At 39.0% G+C, this 25579-nt stretch overlaps 1 protein-coding gene and 1 long non-coding RNA gene across 9 annotated transcripts in view; one reads left to right on the forward strand and one right to left on the reverse strand.

Moving 5' to 3' along the window:
* Nucleotides 1–25579, reverse strand: part of FLT1 (fms related receptor tyrosine kinase 1) — a 196091-nt gene that overhangs the window by 124796 nt on the left and 45716 nt on the right. For all 5 annotated transcript variants that reach the window (XM_005585555.4, XM_015439110.4, XM_065533117.1 and 2 more), the window contains exons 4-10: nucleotides 14072–14196; nucleotides 9913–10075; nucleotides 9674–9810; nucleotides 6989–7163; nucleotides 5910–6027; nucleotides 3275–3444; nucleotides 2682–2841 (exon numbers count right to left, since the gene is read on the reverse strand). In XM_005585555.4, coding sequence (XP_005585612.3) covers nucleotides 2682–2841; nucleotides 3275–3444; nucleotides 5910–6027; nucleotides 6989–7163; nucleotides 9674–9810; nucleotides 9913–10075; nucleotides 14072–14196 — 1048 coding nt within the window. The remainder of the gene's footprint in view (nucleotides 1–2681; nucleotides 2842–3274; nucleotides 3445–5909; nucleotides 6028–6988; nucleotides 7164–9673; nucleotides 9811–9912; nucleotides 10076–14071; nucleotides 14197–25579) is intronic.
* LOC102146113 (uncharacterized) overlaps nucleotides 1–25579 on the forward strand; it is a 256037-nt gene that overhangs the window by 96033 nt on the left and 134425 nt on the right. For 2 of the 4 annotated variants that reach the window (XR_006693640.2, XR_012426779.1), the window contains one exon: nucleotides 12875–13013. The exons of 1 other annotated variant lie outside the window; for it this stretch is intronic. This is a non-coding gene — a long non-coding RNA (uncharacterized lncRNA). Of the gene's footprint in view, nucleotides 1–12874; nucleotides 13014–18720; nucleotides 18857–25579 lie in introns of those variants that run through there. One more of the 4 variants, XR_010582523.1, reaches the window with a different exon arrangement.

The raw sequence follows: 25579 nt of genomic DNA on the forward strand, positions 1-25579 counted from the left end.
TAAAGGGTGATATTTTTAGTTGAACTGTCAGTAGTTATAAAATAGCTTAATATATTTACAGATTTATTAGACTCTAGGAAACTAAACAATTTGAGTCAGGTCTGAACCTCTTTCTATATTAGATACATTAACTGTCTGGCCATATTAAACCAATTAATAGTTTCGAGTTCCTTAAACAACTATATTCTGCCCTCAAACTGAACAAATGCTTTAGCCGGGGGTATATGTAGATATGCCCTTTCACTAGAGCCTAAAATTTAAATGCCAGGAATTATTCTACATATTTGAGAGTAGTGTGCATATATTAGTCACTCAATCTCTTTTGATGATCATGTATAGACACCAGTATGCAAATATGTTACCATATCACTCGAACTAAGTGCAATAGAGCATTTCTTACTCATGTGTTACTAAAATTCCTGTCTACAACTGAATCTGAGTTAATCTAAGTATATACAAATACATTTGCATAAAGACATATTTGAGAACTTTTGGTAATTAAAGAGGGCTTCATTTATCTGTAAATTTTAGGTTCATCTCTCTGACAGGGTGAAAGAGTGGTTCTGTTTATTTTCTAGTGTACAAAGTTTCTACGTATATTTTTGAAACATTTCTAGTTAACTGTACTGATTTAACCACCAAGCACCAAATCTGGGTCTGACACAGGTAGGCTACTCAATGAGTACCTGCTGACTAATGTACATCAAGTTCTCATTGTTGTACATCAAAGATGTGTACATTTTTGGCAGATACTTTCAAGCAGCAACATATTAAAGAAATAAAGCATATGCAACCTTAAACTTTCATTTCTGATCAGCCTTGTAAGTAGTGAAAAAAAATGCCTTTAACAGAGAATAATTCAAATGGCCAACAAACATTTAAGGTAATGCTCTGAGTCTTGAGACCACTCGAAAGGAAGAAGACATCTTTTCAGGCCTTGGCGAACTTACTGCATAACACAGAAGAAAGATCCCATATACCACAAAGAAACTGGAAAGAAAGCTAGTGTTTACAAAGTTCCATTCGAGCTGGCCTCATTCTCCAAATCACATTTTATCAGCATCACTTAAACCCAAATTTATAACATTATGTTCTATCATTCATAATTGTTATCTTCTAACATAGTTACTAGTTCTAATCCTAGAATAGAAATTTTAGATTTAATATTGCCAAAACAAAATGTAAATATATTTAGAAAAGGCTCTGTTATTCCAGAAAAATTCAACTCTACACTTTTATCCCAATCAAATAGCTTCAAATATTTAGTTATTTTTTGATTTATTTGCATGTTAGGTTGGCACATATGTCAAGACCCTAGGAGGATGGGTCCATTAATATTGATGCATACCCCAAATTTGCAAAATAGTATAGAATTTCAGTAGATCTCACTGTCTTTTGCATTAAACATTCACAGTGGTAAAGAAGATATTTAAGATTTTTAAGTCCTTTATATTTCTATTATTAGAAAGTGACAGTCAAATGAGAAATCAGATGTGTGGAAATAGCTACTTTCCAGGAATTCCATAACTCACCAGTAACTTTCCACTCTGAGAGTAATACACCCTAAGCAAAACGAGTTGGAATTGTGGGAATAATCTAGAAAATAAAATAGCCACTTCTATCTGTTTACATTAGAATTATGCTTTGTTTACTTTTCCTATCAATTTTTTTTAAATAACAATCCTCCTGAACACTCTGCAAGTGAAGTTAAAAGTAAAAAGGAAAATAGTTTGGCATAATGATAATTCTTGGGCAGTTTCAATAATATCTTTTTGTTGCACCTATCAATTCTATTCCTGTTCTTCAAATTAGCTCCCATGAACTATCCTTAGTATCATTCCTGTAGACTAAACAAAAAGAGGAAAAAGCAAACAAGGCTCAGTCATCAACAGGATGCAAAGAAATGTTGCACAATTAGCAGAGGGTGGGGATGTATTCGCTTAGCAAATATACACTGAGCATCTACTGTGTGCCAGCCTTCACCCAGCCTAAAGACACAGGGGTACTCTCCGCCAGCTCTTGGCTTAGAGAGAGACAACCCTGTGTGCATCGAGCGATGTAACAATGGTGTGAACAAAGTGCTGTTCATACTGAGGAGGAAGACGTGATTCTGAATGAGGCAGTCAGGAGGGTTCACAGAGAAGGTGATGTAAGAGCTGAGCCATGGGGTTTGATAAGTAAGGCCCTCTTAGGAGGCAGGCAGTGGGTGGAAGTGCATTTCAGACAGATGGAAGAGCAAAGCCCAAAAGGAGGAAACATAGTGATCATCGGTGTTGGGAAGAACTTGGATCATATCCAAAGAATAAAAAATGAACAATGGGGACGCGAATGCAACTGACATAGTGGTATAGCCAAAGTCTAGGGATCTTCAATTGAGAAACAGGATACCAGAGTTCCAACCTGAGCTCATATAACAGTTCATGGGAGGACCTTAGTTTTGTGCTTGTGCTTCTAAAACTGTAAACCAGAGAGAAAAATTATGAAATTGTTAGCCAACGGCAAGGTATATTCAGTAAGAAAGAAGAGTAGCTGTTGCCCACCTTTTTCCAAGGCAGGGAGAGCCTTGCCTTAAATATACAGTACACCCCATCTGCAGATTCTCATCTGTGTCCATTAAAAAAATCTTAATTCCAGGTGTCAAAAAGTATTTGAAAGTTAGTCAAAAAACTGACTGTCCCTACCTTGCTTCAGAATGATTATGGTTACAGGGGCGCCAGCACCACTTGATTGTAGGTCGAGGGATACCGTATGCGGTACAAGTCAGGATTTGTCTGCTGCCCAGTGGGTAGAGAGCTGGGTCTGGAAATGATGACACGGCCTTTTCATAAATCTGGGGTTTCACTGGAAAGGAGATGAAGAACGGGACAGAAGTCAAGAGCTGTTCTAATGACTTTCTCCTGGGCCACACATGAAGGACCACATTCTCACTGGTTTGGATGTCAGGGAAACAAACAAGAAACAAAAAACAAGTAAACTCTCCTATTTGTCAAGAAAATGCAGATTTTTAAAAATAGTAGCAGTGTTTTGAGAATATTAATAATTTGATTCCATGGTATGTACATTGTGATTACAATGATAAAAGATCATGCTGCCTATGGAATACAACAAACAAACACGAGATTGTTGAAGATGGGAACTTAACGTTAAGTGTTTTTTCAAATGATTATTTGAAATTTTGTTATCTTTGATGTTGTTATGCTGATTTTTGAATTCATAAGTGTTCACTAATTTGTTTCCTACCAGAACCAGAAGAAAGCCTGAGCAGCAAACTTACCATTGACAATTAGAGTGGCAGTGAGGTTTTTGAACACATTTGACTGTTTTATGCTCAGCAAGATTGTATAATTCCCTGCATCCTCTTCAGTTACATCCTTGATAATTAACGAATAGCCCCGAGTCAAATAGCGAGCAGATTTCTCGGTCGCAGGTAACCCATCTTTTAACCTGTGGTTAAAAGCATAATCAGTAAGTCATTTCACATGGCCTCGCAATATCACTTTGGTAACACTGTCATTTAAGTTTTTGAGCTCAATTTGACCAGTTCTTTCTTTCTTTCTTTCTTTTTTTTTTTTTGAGACAGAGTCTCACTCTGTCGCCTAGGCTGGAGTGCAGTGGCGCAATTGCGGCTCACTGCAGCCTCTGCCTCCAGGGTTCAAGCGATTCTCTGCCTCAGCCTCCTGAGTAGCTAGGATTGCAGGCATCTGCCACCACGCCCAGCTAATTTTTGTATTTTTAGTAGAGATGGGGTTTCACCATGTTGGCCAGGCTGGTCTTGAACTCTTGACCTTGTGATCCACCCGCCTCAGCCTCCCAAAGTGCTGGGATTACAGGCGTGAGCCACTACACCCGGCCTCAAGTTGACCAGTTTCAAATCTTTGATCATCAGTGTTGATTTTTAAAATGTAGCCATTAACTTTTCAGTAAAGGCAGATATGCTTTTTAGACTGGGTAACACTTCATGTTTACTGGCAAGGAGGAAGAAATAAAGCAAGTGAAGATAGAAAAACAGTAGCTTAGTGTGCCCACAGGGATACCGGTGGCCACTGGGACTTAAGGATTAACCCAGAGGCAGGGGCTCTGATTCCATCCGAGATGTTTTTCAGAGTTTTCCACGAGGTTCCATCAGCAGTATAAGGGCCATTGTAAGTCAGATCAACTAGATCACTTCTCCAGATAAAAATACAAATAGACTTTCCTATTGTGGTCTCAGGTGGAGTTCTTATTAGTTTTATAAATGGTCACACCAGTTGTCCCTTTCATAAACTAGAGTGAAATCAAGATTATCAAGATTTCTCCTCTGAGGAAGAACAGTTAAGGTGCAAAACAAACAGAAAGCATAAACTTAAAAAAATTTTAACATAAAATTTTAATATAAAAACATATTAAATACTGAATCGATGCATTGATATCATTCTATTGCACACGGAACTGACAGTCAGAGCCTGGATGCTTGACCTGGCTCTGCTACTCACTGCAGGCTGCTGCACATATGACTAACCAGCTTGGGCTCCAATTTTCTCAAATTTTCTAGAGTTTCTCAAAGGTTCCTTATAACTCTAAAATTCTATGATTTCATTAAAATGCACAGTTCTTTAAATAGGCAGTTTTAATCCATTAGGAGTTTCTTATGTTCTGTATAAAGGTTTAATATTGGGAACTTAGTTCATTATCATGCATGATTATAAAGTCCTACAAACAAATTCCCATTACTAGTGTGTCTCAGATCCAAAGTAATTAAAATGAGGATGCTATACTTTGTGATTACAAATATTGTCTTGGTATTACTTTAAATTATTTCCTATCAACAAGTCAGCATTTTTGACGGTGGACTGAATTTTTTTAATGCCCTTGTGACTTAGTTACTGAAGAAATCAACACTAACAGATGAGCGTGCTCTCAGACCCCGGCGGAGTGAATGTACCTCCTGGAGTCATTAAATTACTATTCAATTTACTATTAAACCTAAAAATTTACTACTAAATGTTTTTGATATTCTGAAGCAAAAAAGATCATTTTTCTACTGCAATGGCATGACGACATAGCACAAAGTTAAAATTTTCTCTTTAATTCCCTATTAAGTATTTAAGGGAACTGCAAACAAACACACTACCCTCATACGACATTGAAAGCCAAATCAGCTCTGGTTAGGGGGATTCTAAAATGGCACCACACCCCTATTGTATGGATTGTTTTGCTAATCAGTTTTGCACCATACCCTTTGTTTAAAAGGTAATGATTTGAGCCAAAGGTATTGGCATTTAACAGTAATTTTGTAAAATGATTGCAGATCATAAACAGATTACATTGTTTTACATCAGGTGTTGTACTAGTGTTTTAAAAAACTGCTGAAGGAGGTTTTGAATATATATCCTTCTAGCCAAAAAAACCTTAATTAGTTCAAGAAGGCCCATTCGTCCTCATCTTCAAATGAGTAAGTCTTGTCTCTATTAATGTTTGTTTAATTTTAAAACAAGACTGGAACTTTCAACCCAGCTGTACATAAAAGAATTATTTTCATCATTCTCATTACAGGAGTCCACTTCTTCAGGGTTAATAGAGCATGTTACATATTCAAAATGCTTCCTAGTCATTGTTCAGCACATCCCATTCAAAGAATGCTGACATCATAGGAAGGTTTAGAGATGCAGAAAGTTAACCACAGTAAGAGACTGACTAGACTGAAGTGAGCACTCGAACAAACCTCATCTCTTGCTTACCTTGCTACATTATTTCCTTTCCCCCAGCCCTTCTCACCTCCACCACCCAAGAATCTACAGAGTTCTGAGCTCTCTGGGGCTGTCTGAGGAACGTCTCTTGGTATTTTGTCAGGAATTGGAGTCATTAGGCTCTTGCAGCTTCCCACTTACAAAGCACGTCTTACACTGTTATGGAAATAAGTATGGTCCTACCATACAACTTCCGGCGAGGGAAACGCCTTCACTTTCATAGACAGCCGGTAAGACCGCTTGCCAGCTACAGTTTCGAGCACCTGCTGTTTTCGATGTTTCACAGTGATGAAGGCTTTATCTTTGAAAGGAGAAGTGATAAATACATTAGAAAAGAATATATTTCCATAAGCAAAACCTTAGGGCCTCATGAAGGGAGGGTGTAATCAATGAGTAAATAAACAGAGCTGAATTATGATAGAGCCTATCAATGAGCCTAAATATTGATCAAGAATAGGATACTTTAAAAGCACCGTAACTGGTGCACGCCTTTCAAATCAAATGGTATCACGTCCTAGCAACATAAAACAGTGGCAGAGCAACAGAAAGTAAAACACCTTAAATATCTCTATCACAATAACAAGGAAGTGGGAAGATATTTCTAAAAATCTGCGTGGCCGCTGTGAGAAAATGTTGCTCTGGGCACCCTAAATCAACTAATTTGATATCAAAAATCAACTGGAGAAAGACAAAAGGAAATAAAAGGCTACTGATAGAATTGTTCCACAGTTTCTGCCCTCCACACTGTTTCCTTTTCAGCAATGGAAATAAGGCTTTTAAGCATTTTCTTTATAGAATTTGCATACTGAAATTAAGCAACAACATTAGGATTCCATGAGAGTAAAAGCAGGGATAAAATAGCTTTAATTCTAAATGATTTAGCATACTATATTTTTATTTCTCTAATTCATGGTAGTACCTGAGAAATTTTTCTGAAGTAGTAAAGATAAAATTCATCATCTTTTTCTGTTTTGTTTATATAGGACACTAAAAATTTCATAAATATATTAGGTTCTAACTGAATTATTAGCTATAATAAACATCTAAAGAAAGGACTCTCTGTTCAATTCAAAAGTATTAAATTTAAAGAGTACTTAATGTGGTTTGCTTTTTGACAGGGGGAGGAGGGAACTATGGCCAAGTCGTATTCATTCATGATAATGTAACTCTTGGCCAACAGAAAACTGACTTATTTAGAGAACACAGACATCTACAATGATTAGAAAGCATAGCATGAGTTGGCAACGCTGAACTATGCTTACCATATATATGCACTGAGGTGTTAACGTATTTGAATGATGGTCCACTCCTTACACGACAAGTATAAAGTCCTTTGTCTTTGTTCTGCACTTTATCAATAGTAAGAACACTGTAGAATATGTTGGCATGGGAATTGCTTTGGTCAATTCGTCGCCTTACAGAAGCTCTCTTATTTTTCTAGAAAGAAAACGTATAACAAATGTAGAAGGAGTGAGTGTTCATGCTTAAAGTTATATAGGATTTTAACATTTCTTAGATCATAACTTCGACAATAGCTTCTGTTTTATGCTAAGAATCACGTCACATCCACCTAGAGCACAATGTTTGGAAACTATATCTGTGTCTAGAGATGCTTCAAATATGTAGCCTAGTAGGATTTATTTAGCACTTAATTTTCTTCAAATGCATTTTCACATATACCATCTCAATTGTTTGTCTCAACAACCTAGTGAGATTGGCAGGCTGACTGCCCTTTTACTGATGAAAAAACTGAAGGAAGGGACCCCCTGGCCCAAGTTGGCCAGGAACTCAGGTCTTTTGAGCATAAATCTAGTGTCCTTCCTCTGGCACACACACCTCTCTACACAGTAACCTGTTCTGTAGGCATACATATCACACACAAACATGACAATCATAAGCCTTAGTGTCTGGCTTAATGACAGTGCTTCTCTCACCAAATCACTGTCTGAGTTTCCTTTTTTGTCTCTATTAGATATGAAGGAAAAGATAATGAGTCTTGTCTCTACTTACTAAGGTGGAATAATCCTATAATTTCATTATTTCACTATTTGAGCAATGCTTGCCCATGTTGGCTAAATCATAGTAAACGGATCTGGGGACATGCAAAGCCATCAGCAGGTTTAACCAAGACTTGAAAGGTGCTGTCCCAGGTTTGTCTCAGAGAAGAACAAGAAACGGTCTTAGGCTCCACAATCTGACCTGGCCACAATGACAGTCCTCCTCACTGTTTTGAGAAGACAAGATCACATTGCCTTCTCCTTTTTTTTTTTTTAAGTGCTATATTTTATAACTAGTAAGTTATTTCCACCTCTCAGTCCTTCCGCATAGTCATAGGGGCAGAGGGGAGGAGCATGGAAAAATGTCTTTGGGAGCTGTCCAGAACTGATCTTTGGATCGGGAGCTTAGTTCTCCTCTGTGCCACGTTTAATACACTCCTACCCACCTGTCCATTTACTTCCCTGTTGGAACAGACAGACACATTTTGAGGCCATTTTCTTCATTCTCAGCAATAACCAGAGAGAAAAGTCAATTGCCACTATCAAAAGTCAGAGAACTAGTCCCTTAACATAACAGACTGAGGGAGGTTTCTGCAGCTCTATTTATACAGGTACTACTCCCTTTGCCAAGTTGAGTAACACTGGTATTGCTTCTGACTTGGGAAATAACTCATCCTGTGTTTTAGAGTTGCTTCGCCCAGTACTGCAGCCACCAGCCACGTGTGGCTATTAAAATTAAATGAAATCAAAAATTCATTTCCTCAGTCACACTAGTCACATTTCATCTGCCATATGTGGCTAGTGGCACAAGTACAGGATATTTCCATCACAGAAAGTTCTGTTGGACAGTGCTGTTTTAGAAGATTATTAGCATTTAATAGATGTATTATAGATACTCTTACTTACAGTAGCAATGCTAGCAGGATAGAAGTTTCTTCCCTCTTGGCACTTATTGAGAATATTTGATTTCTATTAAAACCCAGAAAATATTGCTACAAGCCATAGCATTTTTATTTAAATGAAACAATACCACTCCTAGAAAACAGCTGATGACAGATAAGGCCTTAATGTGCCCCTACAGGGCACTCGTTACACGTTTTTGTTGCTAAGTTATTCCATTTCCATGGCAAGAAATGTCGATGAAAAACAACACTAGCTTGGGGCTCATGCATTAATCTTTCATACATAATTTAATCATAAATTGACTTTGTAATTGGGCAATCTGAACGACATAACAAATGATTGTACTTGAGATATGCCGCATAAATCATGCTGATACACAAGAAATGGGGGCCAGAACTACTGTCAAAATTTCCGTAACAGTTTATCATAGTTTCCCCATGTATACATTTCTAAAACAATTATTGTTTGCAAGGATGTTCGATTTGAATAAGGGAACCCAACTCAGGCTTCATTCTTCTCATTTTTCTGAAGGACAGAATTGCTCCCCTGACACTTAACAAATGGAATATTGGATGACTGGGTTGTAATATCTTTTCCAAACATGTTCCAATCAGGTGCCTGACTGTCTGCCAGTATCCTAAATGAACGCGCTGACAGAGACAGCCTCCCGGAAAGTTGTTGTTGTTGTTACAAAAGGCAGTCCCTGCCTGGCATTTAGTGATACATTTCTCTCTCATCTCTAAATCCTACAGAATAGTTTCCAGGAATGAAACAATCCCTTTCTTTCCACCTAGAATCATGCAAGAGAAATACCAGTCTATGCTCTTCAAAACAAAACTCCCAGACATCAAAAGACGGTATCTCTGCATATCACACTCATGAAATGCCAGGCAAAGAAAGCACTCGAACCAAACCCAAAGCTGCTTTATTGACTAACACTGCCACAGGAATCAGGATTTTCTGATTTTTCCCATCTCAAAAACCCTGCGGGATTTCACTTGCTAAAAATACTGTCCTGCAGAAGAAATAGAAAAATGGGTCACTCACTTCATCAGGGTAACTCCAGGTCATTTGAACTCTCGTGTTCAAGGGAGTGGTAGCAGTACAATTGAGGATAAGAGTATGGCCTCTAAGTAATTTGACTGGGCGTGGTGTGCTTATTTGGACATCTATGATTGTATTGGCTGCAAGCATAAAAGAGAAATTTTTTTAAATTAAGATTTCATTACGCAGATAAAAATAAAGAGCACTTCGGCTTATGTTCATGCCTCTGAAGCATCACTTACTTTGTCGATGTGTGAGATAGTTTGTCTTATACAAATGTCCATTGACTGTGGCTTCACAGGTCAGAAGCCCTATTTCTTTGTACGTTGCATTTGATATGATGAAGCCCTTTCTACTGTCCCAGATTACACGTTTTCCATCAGGGATCAAAGTGTCAAGTGGAAACTGAAAAGGAAGAGGCATGCATTAACAAGGTCCTATTAGCACTGGTTGGCAATACTGTTTCACCAGCAGTTGGTGAAAACATGATTTTTCATCTAAAATGAAAATAGTAAAACTCTGTAGTTTGCTTATAACAAACTAGGTTAAAAACTCTAGTTTGTTATCATTGGTTCTTGAGTTTTTTTGTATATAGCAAAAGACACTTGCATTATGATTAATTATAGTAATTATGATAATTTACTATCAGCCTTGGCAACAAATGGCACCTACCCAGGATAGACCTAGTTGTCATATCAGACTTTCAGGGGGAGCCCATAACTCTTTGGCCTCCAGGAATCTTCATAATAAACTGGTCGGACACTCAGCAGACAAACCAATTAACAGGCCGGGCGTGGTGGCTCACACCTGTAATTCCAGTACTTTGGGAGGCCGAGGTGGGTGGATCACCTGAGGTCAGCAGAGACCAGCCTGGCCAACGTGGTGAAACCCTGTCTCTACTAGAAATACAAAAATTAGCTGGGCATGGTGGCAGGTGCCTGTAATCCCAGCCACTCGGGAGGCTGAGGCAGGAGAATCGCTTGAACCCGGGAGGCGGAGGTTGCAGTGAGCTGAGATCACACCACTGCACTCCAGCCTGGGCGATAGAACGAGACTCCATCTCAAAAAAGAGAGAGAAGCCAATTGCATTTTTTTCTACTGGGGCTGCCAGATTATTCTCATTTGTTTTCATCGTCCAGAGCTTTTAACAAGTCATAGCTTTTCCTCCCATTTTGCATGGTTTACTGAAGAAGTGGCTGTCTTCAAAAGACTGTAAATAATTCCAGGTCCTCCAAGATTCATAACATTAACTTGGCACTCACTGGGACTGTCATTCTGAGGATCCTGCTGTGTCACAAGGAAGGTGTCAGCTCTGCCTCTGGAAGGGAAACTCCCAGAAGCTGGAGCTGCTGATGGTGAAGGCAGCCTTGGAGGCCAGAGACTGCCATGAATGAAGTGCTCTCAAATGCTTAGAAGTATTCCCAAGCACAGTGAGTCCAGACAGAAGAAAATAATCCATGATTTGACTTTCTCCTTATGCCTTCTTCTGACATCAAGAACGTAACGTTTAAAGACTACCAGATAAACACTCTGCCGTGGGATTGAACTTTATTTGTAAAGGGTCATTGCTCCATCAAGTGGCCCAGCCAAATTCCCCTGATGCCAGGTTGCCAGTCCAATTTCAGTGGTAGTCGATTCCCAACTACCACTATTCCTTATTCCCAGTTGAAAAAGGAAAAACAAAAATCAAATTACCTTCCCCCAACAGATTATAAAGGAAATACCAAACAGCCATAAAGAAGCTTGAAACCTTTCCTATCGCCTTTTAAAAAGTACACCCGACGTCCCTCTCTCTATCCAGTTGTCATTTATTTCTATTGCTCGCCGAAGGGGCTGATCTGGATTTGTGATCCTATGGCAGAAATTTCTAGTCCAGAAGCCACTAGTACCTCTCTTCTAGGGGCTGTGCCTACATTGGAATGTATTACCGGTGTTCCTTGGTTTGAAATTAATTACATCCTGTTTATGAAGAACTGAAAGCAATTAACGGATTCGTTTCATGTTTCACTATATCAAGGTGCTACCTGTAAACTTAGGAATGTATTTGGTGGGAAAACAAAAACAAAAACAAAAAAAACCTTCTCTTCTAATTTAGTGCAGACAAAGGAAAACCCAGAAAAATTTAAGTCAGGGACTGACATCTATGTTACTTTACAAATAAGTGAAAACAAGTATGTGCTGAATCTAAAAGAAAGGTTTGCTGACAGGCTTCCTCAGTACAACTTAAAAATACACTAAAATTTCCTTTAAAGTGTTTATCTTACTCTCATCTATCCATTACGGCTGCTAGTAGCATTCCATTGACAAAGTAACTTTACATTTAGCTGAGAAGATCTAAAGCAGTCAAAGACTGTAGCCCATCAGCTGTGGCCACCACCGCATGTGTAAGAATGAAGGCAGATGGGCAGGTGGATCTCAGCCTCGAAAGGAAGCCCTGGGCAGCAAGGCCTGTCTGCAGTTGACCACGGCTCCGCCAAAGCAGGCATGTGAAAAGGAGAGGGAGGGGACAGAAAATTAGAAGAAAAGGGACAATAAGAGAAATGAAAGGGAAAGATATTAACTTCATGTCAGCAGAAATACGTCATAGGTTAGAATATTTCCAGTACACATGTGCCAAACCAAAATCCCTGTTAAAATTTTACACTTCTCTTTCTCTCTTTTTAAATTGTGCACTGCAGATCTTAGGCAGAAAACAGTAAAGAGACTCCCACCAGCCCCAGATTTTTATATGGGAATTTTGGAATGTTCCTGATGACCAAAAAACCCACCTGCATTGGCGCGCGCATGAAAGAGAACGTTTCCCTCTTCACATGGTGTTTTCCGTATTAATCACACAGCAATAATTATCTCAGACTAAGGGGAGTAATGCCATGCTGTTGAAAACATGACTTGGTAATATGTCAAGTACAGTATTGGGTATTAAACTGTTAGGTAATGCTAAAGTTAACCCCTGAATAGGGCTTATCTTGTACTGAGATACTGATCTAAGTGCTTTCCATGTATCACCTGACTTAACCTTTCTAACAGCAATGTGAGGTGGTACCACTGTCATCACCCCCTTCCTCAGATGGGGAAAGCGAGGTGGAGAGAGGTTTGATGACTCATTAGTTTGCCCAGTGATGAGTGGCAGTGTGTTCAGAGTGCAGGCAATGTGGCACTAGCCTCTGCTCTTAACCACCCTTGTCTTCCTCCTATACAAACTAGACCATTCAAGAAGGATGGCAGGAACACCGAATGAGAAGGCAAGATATTGGCTCAAATGCTCAGTATGACCTGGGAAGTTCCTGACACTCTGGAAACCAGAGTGTTTTTATCTTGACCAACTGAGGAGTTTGACTCCTCTGGCATTTCCAGCTCTGCCGTAATGACTGTCTATTTCCTGGCGATGGCACACAAATGTAATGGAGGCCAAAACCTGTCTCCGATGGACTATGTTGAGGGCCTACGTGAGTAACAACCCAGGACAGTGAATGCAAGGAAGAGGACGAGGAGACTTCTCCACCACATTTCAGGACTCAGGGTTGATGGATGAGACTGAAAATCATTCTCTAAACCTTTCCAGCCTAACTGCCACCACTACCAGCACCAAACACTTCCTGAGTGCCTGCTCTGTGATGCACTGTGCGAGCTGCTGCTCTGGGGCAGCCTTGACTGTTTGTCTTAAAGTTCTAAGCTCTCAGAACTTAGCACAGTTTTCCATCTGGGGAGTTTTTATCCAGTTCTGAGTCCTGGTATACTCCTAACTCTTACTGCTGATTAATTAGCTAGAATGTCATATGTTTAGTTTTTGTTTTTCTTAGATTCTACCCTAAATGTTTTTCCTTTCCATATGTACAATTTACAATATAATATGAAGAAAAGTTTCATGTATGGTCTTTCCTCCCTTTTTTTCCCTAAGAGATGAAGTTTGGGTGCTCAGCAGGAAACAGGCCTTTTTTCACCAAGGAACTTGCCAATTCAAACCAAAGGTGGTGTCTCCTTATGCATGAAGCCAGAATGTCAATGCCTGGAGAACTGGGCACCCTGCTGACATTGTCTACTCTGCAGTAATCTGGATAATCCACTGTCTGCAAAGTTATTAATTTATGTAAGCAGCAGAATTGATTTTTCTCACATTTGCACACAGTTGGGTTTGTGGCAATACATAACATTTTTCACGATTTCATTTCTTTCATTATTCACATCGATTCATGCTTAAGACACTATCATTTTATTCTATTTAACCACATCCATGGGCATAACTTCTAGCACGATTCCTTATAGTAAAAGGATGTTACAGGAAAGTCCACTGAGAAGCCCAGATGTCTGTAAGGAAATTATTCCGGAAAGATAAAACGAGTAAAACTTCATTATGCTTGTTTGCAGTAAAAGTATTCTGAGAAAAGCAGTGTTCAAATTTACCTTTTTTAAAGTAACAGTGATGTTAGGTGATGTGACCCGGCAGGGAATGATGAGCTCCCTTCCTTCAGTCATGTGTATAATTTCGGGGATTTCACTGTACATCTCTACGAAAGGTCTACCTGTATCTGAATGAGAAGAAAATGAAAAAAATATATATACATATATATATATATATATATAAAAACAATTGACACGCAAGCATCTAGACACCGTAGCTAGTGGGGTAAGGCAGCCACTGCCACAGTCACACCATTCTCCCTTAATGTAATCCATACATTCATATCTTTGTCTCTGAGTTTGGCCCTCTGTGTTTCTACCCAGAAAAAGAAAGCTTCCCTAATAAAGCCTAAATTCGCATCTGTTGTTGGCCTCTGATCAGATTGCCCCATACCCTGATATGCAATTGTGATATGGGGGGACCACTGTGGGAAAAGGCCTAAAAGTGCAGTAAGAGCGAAAGGAGAAAATTCTGCATAAACTTCTCACCACAGTTATGCTAAGTGCCTCAGGAAGCGCCCTCCAGAGCCTTTGTAAGCGCTCAAAGGGCACAGATGCAGTGGCGAAGTCAACTCTTCTTTGGAGAATTCAAGGTGATGCAGAAGTCTAGCAAGTTTAGGAGAGGATTATCATTTGAATGACAGAAGCATGACTTAAAGGTTTTCTAGACTTTTCCTCGGAGGCTAATAATAATGAACAAGAAGGTCTGAGCTGCTTAGGGGGAGGGGACAGGCAGGAGAAGTGGTGTTGAATGATGCATTTATTACATATGTATATTAGGCTTATTTCTTTAGTATGCACTACTTACCTGCTAATAGCAAAGTATGTGCAAGTGCCTGCAGAGAAGTCTGGAAAAAATTTTAAGCACCAATACTTCCTTAAAAAGCGTGGCATTTGGCCAGTCTCAGAGGCAAGGAGGATTCAAACACTTGTTCAGCTTCCCTGTAACTCCTCGGGGAACCAGAATGAGCCTGAGATCCTTTTAGAAACATTTTCAGTCTACCCTGCCCTTGCCCTTGGGAATCTATTGACATCCTCAGGCAAGGATCTCTTCAGGAGTCATTGTGTTCTGATCGTCCCCCATTTGCTCCAGCCTTATATACTAAATGGAAAGAAGTCCTGTGTGAACTCTCTCCATTTGCTGAAAGAACCAACCAGGCCACCACCTGCTTGCTGGTCCTGTCTCAGGTTTGTGGGTTATGAAACTCATTCAGGATGCTGAATGGAGAATGAATAGGAGAGAAACAAAAGCAGTAAGCAGGCAATGGTTGCCTAGACTAGATGGTGGCTACAGTGATCATTATGGTAGAACTCTGTCCCCGCCAAAACAATATGCTGAGGTCCCAATCCCCCTGTACTTCTGAATGTAACCTCATTTCAAAACAGGGTTGTTGCAAATGTAATTACTTAAGCTAAGTAAGGGAGGGCCCCTAATCCAATATGATTAGCATCCTTATAAGAAGGCAGCCACGTGAAGGCAGACAGGGTGTGCAGACTTGCTCTATGTGCAGACGGAGGCAGAGACGGGTGTGATGCAGCAGCAAGCCAAAGAATGCCAAGGATTGCAGGCAATCACCAGCATGTAGGAAGAGGTGAGGAAGGGTTCTCCTGCAGGTTTCAGAAGGGGCATGGCCCAGATGATTTGATTTCAGGCTTAGAGTTTCCAGAACTGTGAGATAACACATTTCTGTAGTTTTAAGCCAAAAAAGAAAAAACAGTGGGCCATTGCAGTAGCCTGCTGAAGATGGGATGGTTTTGTGCACAGCAGTGTGGAATGGAGGCACAGATGTGAGCTCTAGAGAGACCCTCTCACCACAGCCCATCTTGTGTGGTCCTTGGCATCTACATGTTAATAATTCTCACTCATCCTCTGGGAAGCCTTGCTAGCCCCCTTCCTTCCTGCACCTGTCTCCACCCTAGCCCACCTTAGGGACTTTCCCAGTGTTCCCATTGATTCTGTTACAACACAGTCCACAGAACCGGCAGTGTTTTCCTCTGGGTACTTCTTGGATGCTAAGTTCCTAGAGGAGAGGAAATGGATTGTGTTCATGTCTGTCTCATGTGTGCTGAATGAATGAGTGAACGGGTATCCAACCCTGTCATTTTACAGATGAGAAAAGAGGCACAAACAGGTGAAATGAGTTGTCTAGATGGGCATAGCCAGGCCTGTAGGCCAGTTACTTCTGCCTCCAATCTACAGCCCCTTCCCCTGCAGCACCCTGAAGGCTGAACCTCTGGCTACCTTCTCTTGAAGGCCCCCATAGAAAGGGCTGCCAGCAGGTGACAATGATTTTTTAGAGATGAAGGCTGATTTCCACACATTCAGTGGGAAAGTAAGTGCCTCATGGTACTGTATAGTGTTGGAGAAATTCTGAAAAAGGACTGATCACCAAGGGATGGGGTGTGACAGCAGACTTTGGGGCAGGCTTTGATTTGGAGGGAGGCATCAGATCATGGTGGTTCAGAATACGCCTCAATGCCTGGGTTTAATCCTGGCTGTGGTCCTGTGTAACTGTGAAACCTTGGGGAAATCATTATGCCCTTTTGCCTCATCTGTAAAATCTATGTGAAAGGGCTACAATGAGGATTACATGAATTAAGATATGTAGAGCACTTAGAATGATTCCCTGGCAAATAGTTAGCTGTTAATTTTCTTATTATTATTTTGACTCATTTGAACTTATGAACAAAGAGGGGTAGTGTTAGAGTTGGCAGTCAGGCAGACATGAGTGGGGCAGGAGAGTGCCCCTCCTCCCAAGAATGTCAGGTGACCATCAGGTGACGGACAGGTGGTTATTAAACTGTCTTTCTAAAATAATAATTAGTCACAACTGGCACCAGAGATAGACAGTCTCCCAACAGATAGAAAACACCTACAGCTGGAGATCAGGAGCTTCCTGATAAAATCTCAGAAGCTGGGCGAGCAGGCTCAAGCATGCACACTCAGAGGCCAAATGGCAGAGTTTAACCGGTATATGACTTTCCTCTGCGAATGCTCAACTGGTAAGGGAAAAACACCTCAAGTGAGCACAAACACAACGTCAGTAAACACACTGCGCACGCAGCTCCTCCCAAGTGCTGGCAGGCCACTGTGCACGTGGACAGCCCATCCCAAAGGAAAAATCAGGGGAGAGTAAACGCAAACCCTTTAATCTCTCAAGTTGCCTGCTTGGCCCTCTGCCAAGTGTAGTTTGCTTCCTCTCATTCCTGCTCTAAAACTGTTTAATAAACTGTCACTCCTGCTCTAAAATTTGCCTCGGTCTGTCTATCTGCCTTACACCTACTAATGCCCTTGGCTGAATTCTTTCCTCCAAGGAGGCAAGGATCAAGTTGCTGTAGACCCATACAGATTCACTGCTGGTACCAGTAGGTAGATATGAAAATCACAAATTATACTCATCATCTTAACTATCAAAAATATAAATATATATTGACATAGTGGCATAGAAAAAAGGATTGGAAACAAATATACTAAAATTTTAACAGCCAGGTGCAGTGGCTCACACCTGCAGTCTCAGTACTTTGGGAGGCTGAGGCAGGAGGATCACTTGAGGCCAAGAGTTTGAGACCAGCCTGGGCAACATAGCAAGATCCCTTCTCTACCTGAAAAAAATTAACAATGATTATCTTGGGGTGTTGGCTTTATGGATTATTGTTGTTTTCTTATTTACCTTCTTCTGTATTTGTCAGTCTTCCTAGAATGATCATGCGTTATTTTATAGTAATATTTTTAATTATTAAAGTTAAAACTCAAATGATAAAGCTCCATCCTTTTTTGCTTAAGGAAAACTATAAATTTTGCATTTGATTTACCTGAGTTTCGTCCTCTATAATAGAATGAGACATTAACTGTCACAGTTAATAAACTTATGTGTTTATTAGGAAATATCAATGGGTATAGTAACATATGCAGAGAGAAAGTTAATCAGATAGAGACAAGGATTTCTTATCAGCATTAAATTCCTCCTTTAAATAAAGTTGTGGAGCTAGACATTCAGCCATGGACTATTGGGATTTGATCATTCCTTTCCTTCCTCTTGTGAGTCTATATTTTTTTCTCTTTTGTGCCTCCCACGGTAAACACAAACACTAAGAAATGGTTTAATTCATTTAACTAAACTGTAAATCCTTCATATTTAATTTACTGTCTCCTTAAGTGACCGTTTTCAACAAAGGGCACTGTCACAAAAAGTTCCTACAGGAGATAATAAAATCAGTGTAGTCATTTCTAGACTAATGCATACCAATCCCAACTGAAAAGGTTAATTCAATATATCTTTGAATTTCTTCTTTCCCTTTGGTACTGGGGATCCCCAAAACACTTAAATTTTACTACAGCTATTGGCCTTTAAAAGCCAGTATCAATTTCAGCACTGGGTCCACTGAAATTCTATCCAAAGATATCAGAACTTCAGTGATTTGTGTCCCTCCAAACACAATGCAAAACACATCATTTGTGTGACAGTCAATAGTGGCATTATAAATCCACCGTGTTTGCAAATGAGCATATGACTGTAGATACAAACACACACACACACAAACAATACTCTCTGGGCTTATTAATAGTATATTTCCTCTGCAATTTACTTCAAGGAAGGGCTAAGAATGAATTTGCCTGACATATAATAATACAAACATATTTTGTTTTGTAGGACCATAGATATAGAAGAGGTCACGGTTCCATTAATATCACCAGTAAAACCACTTACTACTCCCATAGGACACATTTGTCTTTGTCACAAAATTAAAAATGACTTCCAATCCCAGCCAGCACTGCAGAGTGATTTCCTGAGACCAAATTGGCTGGTTGTTGAAAGAGTGAGGAAGAGCTGCTCCAAAGACTGCCGGTGTACTGACAGCTCAGACACACTGTCACCAGGGACTCATGCCAAGACTCAGCTAGGTGGAGGTCACACTGCCCTCACCTCTCTGAACTCTTAGAGCTCAAAGCAGTGACAGGAAACTGGCATAGAATATGAGGTTTTCTCACCCACTGGGAGTATCTGGGCTGTCACCTATCCTTCAGGACAACAAGTGGGCTCAGACACGGAGAAAGATCAAACTGGGACCCTTGCTCAGAATGGAATGATGTCTATTTTTTAAGTGGGTTTTTTCCTTTTGAAATCTGTAATCATGCTGGCAATTGAAGCATACAGATATAGTGGACCCTGCATGTTATCCTCAATCAATTCCATTTCCAACTGGCATCACCTGGGAGTTCTTCTGCTGGGTTCAGAGCAAGTAAACAATGTCCATTGTTTAGGGTTTCTGACATGAAAAGGAGTTCAAGAGTAAACACGTTGTTTTCTAGCACATGTACATATTTATGGTTTTTACAAAGTTTTTCCTGGTTGCCTTTTTTTTAATTGCATTTTTCTCCTGGTCATGAGGACACCTAGTCATTTTAAAGGAGGGTATGATTTTCATTTATTGAAGATGAAGTGGAGAGGATAAAAATGAATTAACCAATCCCATGAAAAGGGTTCTATCTAGACATAAGAGTTTTCACATCATACAGATCTTCATATTGTGGACCATAAGTAATACTCAAGGAGAATGTACTGATTGGTAATATATTTTATTTGAAATATGAACAAGAAAAGAAAAGAGGCAGGTTCTTTGCTGACTTACACTGCCCATCAAAGTCACTGACAACTCAAAACAGAGCTTTGGAGCAACCACAAGAAAGTTGGAGTGGTTATACTAACACGAGACAAAATGGACTTTTAAATAAGAAATTATTAGTGAGGATATGGTTAGTGAAGATAGAGAGGGGTGTTTGATAATATTAAGAGGGTCAATCCTTGAGGAAGATATAACAGTTAAAAACATATATGTACCTAATAACAGAGCACTAAAACCCAGGAAGCAAAACCTGACAGAATCAAAGGGAAAAATAGACAGTTCAACAATAATAGGTGAAGATTTCAATACCCCACTTTCAATAGTAGATAGTGGACTGGGCACAGTGGCTCATGCCTGTAATCCTAGCACTTTGGGAGGCCAAGGCAGGTGGATCACTTGAGGTCAGGAGTTCAAGACCAGCCTGGTCAACATGGTAAAACCCTATCTCTACTAAAAATACACAAATTAGCCAGTGTGGTGATGCACGCCTGAAGTCCCAGCTACTTGGGAGGCCGAGGCAGGAGAACTGCTTGAACCCAGGCAGCAGATGTTGCAGTGAGCTGAGATTGCACCACTGCACTCCGGCCTGGGCAACAGAGCAAGACTCCATTTCAAAAAAAAAAAAAAAAGTGGATAGAACAACTGGACAGAAGATTTTAAAAAGCCAGTGGAACACCAGAACAACACAACTAACCAACTATACCCAACAGACATCTATAGAACATTTCACCCATCACAGCAGGGTATATATTTTCAAGTGCACATGAAACATTCTCCAAGATAGACCTTATGCTTGGCCATAAAACAAACCTCAAATAATTTAAAAGGACAGAAATAATACAAAGTATGTTGTCTGAATACAGTGGAATGCAATTAAAAATCAGTAACAGAAATAAATTTGAAAAAATCACAAATATTTGGAAATTAACACATTCCTAAATAATCAATGGGTCAAAGAAGAAATTAAAAAAGAAATTAGAGAATACTTTGGTATGAATGTAAATGAAGACACAACATACTAAAACTTATGGGATGAAGGTAAAACAGTGTTTAGAGAGGAATTTATAGCTATAAACGCTTATATTGATAAAGAAGAAACATCTCAAATCAATAACCTAAACTTGCACCTTAGAACATTGGGTAAAGAATAGAAAACTAAACCTAGAGGAAGTATAAGGGAGAAAATAATAAAGATTATAGTAAAATTAAAGAGAATGCAAAACAACGGAATTAGTTTCACTAAATTTCTAAACCAAAAGCTGGTTCTTTGAAAAGATAAACGCAACTAATAAACCTTAAGCCAGACAAGCCAAGAAAAAAAGAGACAAGACTCAAATTACTAGATTCAGAAATGAAACAGGGCCAGGTGCAGTGGCTCATGCCTGTAATCCCAGCACTTTGGGAGGCTGAGGCGGGTGGATTATCTGAGGTCAACGGTTCAAGACCAGCCTGGCCAACACAACAAAAACTCATCTCTACTAAAAATACAAAAATTAGTCAGGTATGGTGGCAGGTGCCTGTAAATTCCAACTACTCAGGAGGCTAAGGCAGGAGAATTGCTTGAACCCAGGTGGCAGAGGTTGCAGGAGCCAAGATTGTGCCACTACACTCCAGCCTGGTTGAGAGAGAGAGACTAAAAAGAAATGAAACAGTGGACATTACTATTAAAATTAAAAATTAAAAAGCATTATGAAGGAATATTATAATGACATGCCATTAAATTAGATCACAGATGAAATGGACAAATGCTTGGAAAGACACAAACTACTGAAACAAGCTCAACAAGAATTAGACAACCCAAGTAGACTTATAACAAGAGACTGAATTGTAACAACAACAACAACAACAACAAACTGCTCACAAGGGAAAGTCAGGGCCCAGATGGCAAGTCAATTCTACCAAACATGAAGAACTAATACCAATTTTTCAAACACTTTTCCAAAAAATAGAAGAGAAGGGAAAACTTTCCAACTCATTCTAGGAGGCTAGTTTTACTCTGATATCAAAACCAAAGACATCACCAGAAAACTACAAACCAGTATCTATTATGAATGTAGCTGCAAAAAACTCAATAAAATACTAGCAAACTGAATTCAGAAACACATAAAAAGAATGATATACAATGCCCAAGTGGAATTTTTTTCAGGAATGCAAGATTGATGTGACATCCAAAAACTAATGCAATTACTATATCACGTCAATAGAATAAAAATCAAAACCCACATAATTATCTTAAAATGGCAGAAGAAGGATTTGACAAAAATCCAAGCTCTTTTCATGATGAAAATGCTCAGGAAAGTGGGAATTGCACTGAGTTTCCTCAACCTGATAAATGGCATCTAGAAAAAACCCTACATGTAACATCATACTTAATGGTGAAACACTGGAAGTTTCCCCCTACGATCAGGAATAAGACCTCATTGTCCACCCTCACTGCTTCTATTCAACAGTGTACCAGAGGTACTAGCCAGAGCAACTGGGCAAGAAAAATGAATCCAGATTGGGAAGACCAAAATGGTACAGCTATTTTGGAAAATAGTCTCTATTTTCAGATGACATGATCTTACAAAATGCTAAGGAATCCACTACAAACTATTAGAATTAATGAGTTCAGCAAGATTGCAGGATATAAGATCAATGTACAAAAATGAATTATATTCCTATATATTTGCAATGAACAATCTGAACATGAAATTAAGAAAACAACTGCATTTATAACAGCATCAAAAAGAATAAAGTGTTTAGGAATATATTTAACGAAAGAAGTGTACAACTTATACTTTGAAAACTGTAAGACATTGTGGAAAGAAATTAAAGAAGATCTACTAAGTGGGAAACATCTCATGTTCATGGATTAGAAGACTTAATTTTGTTAAGATGTTAATGTCCCCCAAATTGATCTATAGATTAAATGCAATAACTATAAGAATCCCGGATGACTTCAGAGAAATTGACAAGGTGATTCTAAAATTCATATGAAATTGCACGAGACCTAGAATAGACAAAACAATCTTGAAAAGCAAAAACAATCTTGGAAGACTGTACTCCACATTTCTTGATTTCAAATGAAAACTACAATGATCAAGATAGTGTGGTGCTGGCACAATGGATCAATGGAATAGAATTGAGAGCCCAGAGATAAACCCATGTGTCTATGGCCACTTGATATTCAAGGAGACCATTCAGTGGGGAAAGAATAATCTTTTCAACAAATATTGCTGGAACAACTCCAAATGCAAAAGAATGGAGTTGGACTCTTATATCACACCACATACAAATATTAACCAAAAATTGCTAACTATAAAAAAATATATTTTATACTTATATAATATATAATATATTGTATATATATATTTGCAACAGGGTCTCACTTTGTCTAGGCTGAAGTGCAGTGACATGACCATGGCTCACTGCAACCTCAATATCCCAGGCGCAAGTGATGCCCCCACCTCAGCCTCCTGAGTAGCTCAGACTATAGGAATGTGCCACTACACCCAGCTAATTTTTTTAAAAAATTTTTTGTAGAGATGAGGGTTTCACTATGTTGCCAGGGCTGGTTTCGAACTCCTGGGCTCAAGCAGTCCTCCTGCCCCAGTCTCCCAAAGTGCTGGGACTGCAGGCATGAGCCATCACACCTGGCCTAATATAATATTCTTAGAAGAAACCAGAGGTAAATCTTCATGATCTCAAATATGGCATTGGATTCTTATATATGATACCAAAAGCACAAATAACACAAGAAAAAATAAGCTGAACTTTATCAAAATTTAAAACTTGCGTGCTTCAAAGAATACTGTGTAGAAAGTGAAAAGATAACCTGCAGAATGGGAGAAAACATTTGCAAATTATATATCTCATAAGGGACTTAAATCTAGAATGTATAAAATATATTTTTATATGTCTCAAATAGATTTTTAAAATCCACATATATAACCTATATACTTATATGTTTAGAATACATAAAAATCTAGATATATTAGTATCTATATATCTCTAGAATATATAAAATATAATATACAATTTTATGAAATAATAAAAAGTTGAAGAACTGTTACAACTCAATAATAAAGAGAAGCTGATTAAAAATGGGAAAAGGATCTGAACTGACATTTCCCAAAGAAGATAAAAAAGCAGTGAATAAGCAAATGATAAGATACTTAACATCATAAGCCATCATGGAAATACCAATCAAAACCACTATGAGATTTGCTGCATACCCACTAAAATGGCTATAATAAAAAAGACATAATTACAAGTGTTGACAAGGATGTGGAGCAACTAGAACTCTCATCCACTGCTGGTGGGAATGTGAAGTAGTGCACCCACTTTGGAAAGCAGTCTGGCAGTTCCTCAAACGGTTAAACATAAAGTTACCATATGACCCAGCAATTCCACCCCTAGGTATCTACCCAAGAGAATGAAAACTTATGTCCACACAAAAGCTTGTACACAAATGTTTCCTGTAGCACTATTCATAATAGGCAAAAGGTAGAAGCAACTCAAATGTCCATCAGTTGATTAATGGATAGCTAAAATGTGATATGTCCATACAATGGAATATTATTCAGAAATAGAAAGAAATCAAGTGCTGATACATGATACAACATGAAAGAATCTCAAAAATATTATGCTGAGTGAAAGAAATTAGTCACAAAAGAATACAAATTATGTATTCTATTTATATAAAATACCCATAAGAGACAAATCTATGGGAACAGAAAGTAGATTAGTGGTTGTTTCGGGTTAGGGAGATACGGGGAGATAAGGGGTGATAGCTAAAGCCTATGGAGTTTATTTTGAGACAATGAAATGTTCTAAAATTGACTGTGGTGATGATGGTTGCATATATCTGTCAATATGCTACAAACCACTGAATCATCACTTTAAATAGGTGTGGAATGTAAATTATATCTTGATAAAACTTATTTTGAACTAAAACAGAGGTTTAGTCTCTTTCTTAGAAATGATGATCCACTGTTTCCTGAGCTGGCTGAGCTGGAATGGTTCCCAGAGGTCTCCCAGGGTAAACTCCTCACCTTATGAGTCTTTGCAGCATTTCTCTCCCACTCCCCTCCCGCATCCAGTTTGGGCCACTCATAAAAAATAAAATGTTCCCCTGTGATAGAATCATCATGATTTTAAATATGTCTTTCAAGGTTGGGCGCGGTGGCTCACATTTATAATTCCAGCACTTTGGGAGGCCAAGACAGAAGGATTACTTGAGGCTAGGAGTTTGAGATCAGCCTGGGCAACAGAGTGAGACCCCATGTCTACAAAAAAATTTTTTTAATTAGCTGGGCATGGTGGTACACACCTATAGTCCCAGCTACTCTGGAGGCTAAGATAGGAGGATCAATCGAAGCCCAGGAATTCAAGGCTACAGTGTCACTGCACTCCAGTCTGGGCAACAGAGCAAGACCCTGTCTCTAAGAAAAAAAAAATGTCCTTCAGTTCCTTGTTGGCAGCCCCTGGTGGGCAGGTAGCATAATGAAACATCTCTGCCTTCACACATGTGGGAATACTTGCCTGGTGTGGGTGGGTATTATGGTCCACATGGAACGTGCAATTTAATATCTCCTAGTGAGCTATCCTGATTACCCAAATGAATATCATAAAAACTTCAGCTATAATTTATCAGCTAAAAATATAACAACTGTCGCCACTATTGGTGGATTCTTATACAAATTCAAAGGTAATGAAAAATCTCACTGAGACTGGCTTAGGAATATCAGAAAATCAGTTGCTAGTTTCTGCCGTGCAGACAGATACTTACATGTTACACAAATATTTCTATTTGGGCAGGGTAAACTTAGAGAAAAGTCATTGTGTTTCAGACTCAAGATGCCATTCTGAAATGAAACATTTAAAAATGTATTATTTGTGTGG

Source organism: Macaca fascicularis, chromosome 17 (genome assembly GCF_037993035.2).
Source record: "Macaca fascicularis isolate 582-1 chromosome 17, T2T-MFA8v1.1".
Taxonomy (NCBI): domain Eukaryota; kingdom Metazoa; phylum Chordata; class Mammalia; order Primates; family Cercopithecidae; genus Macaca; species Macaca fascicularis.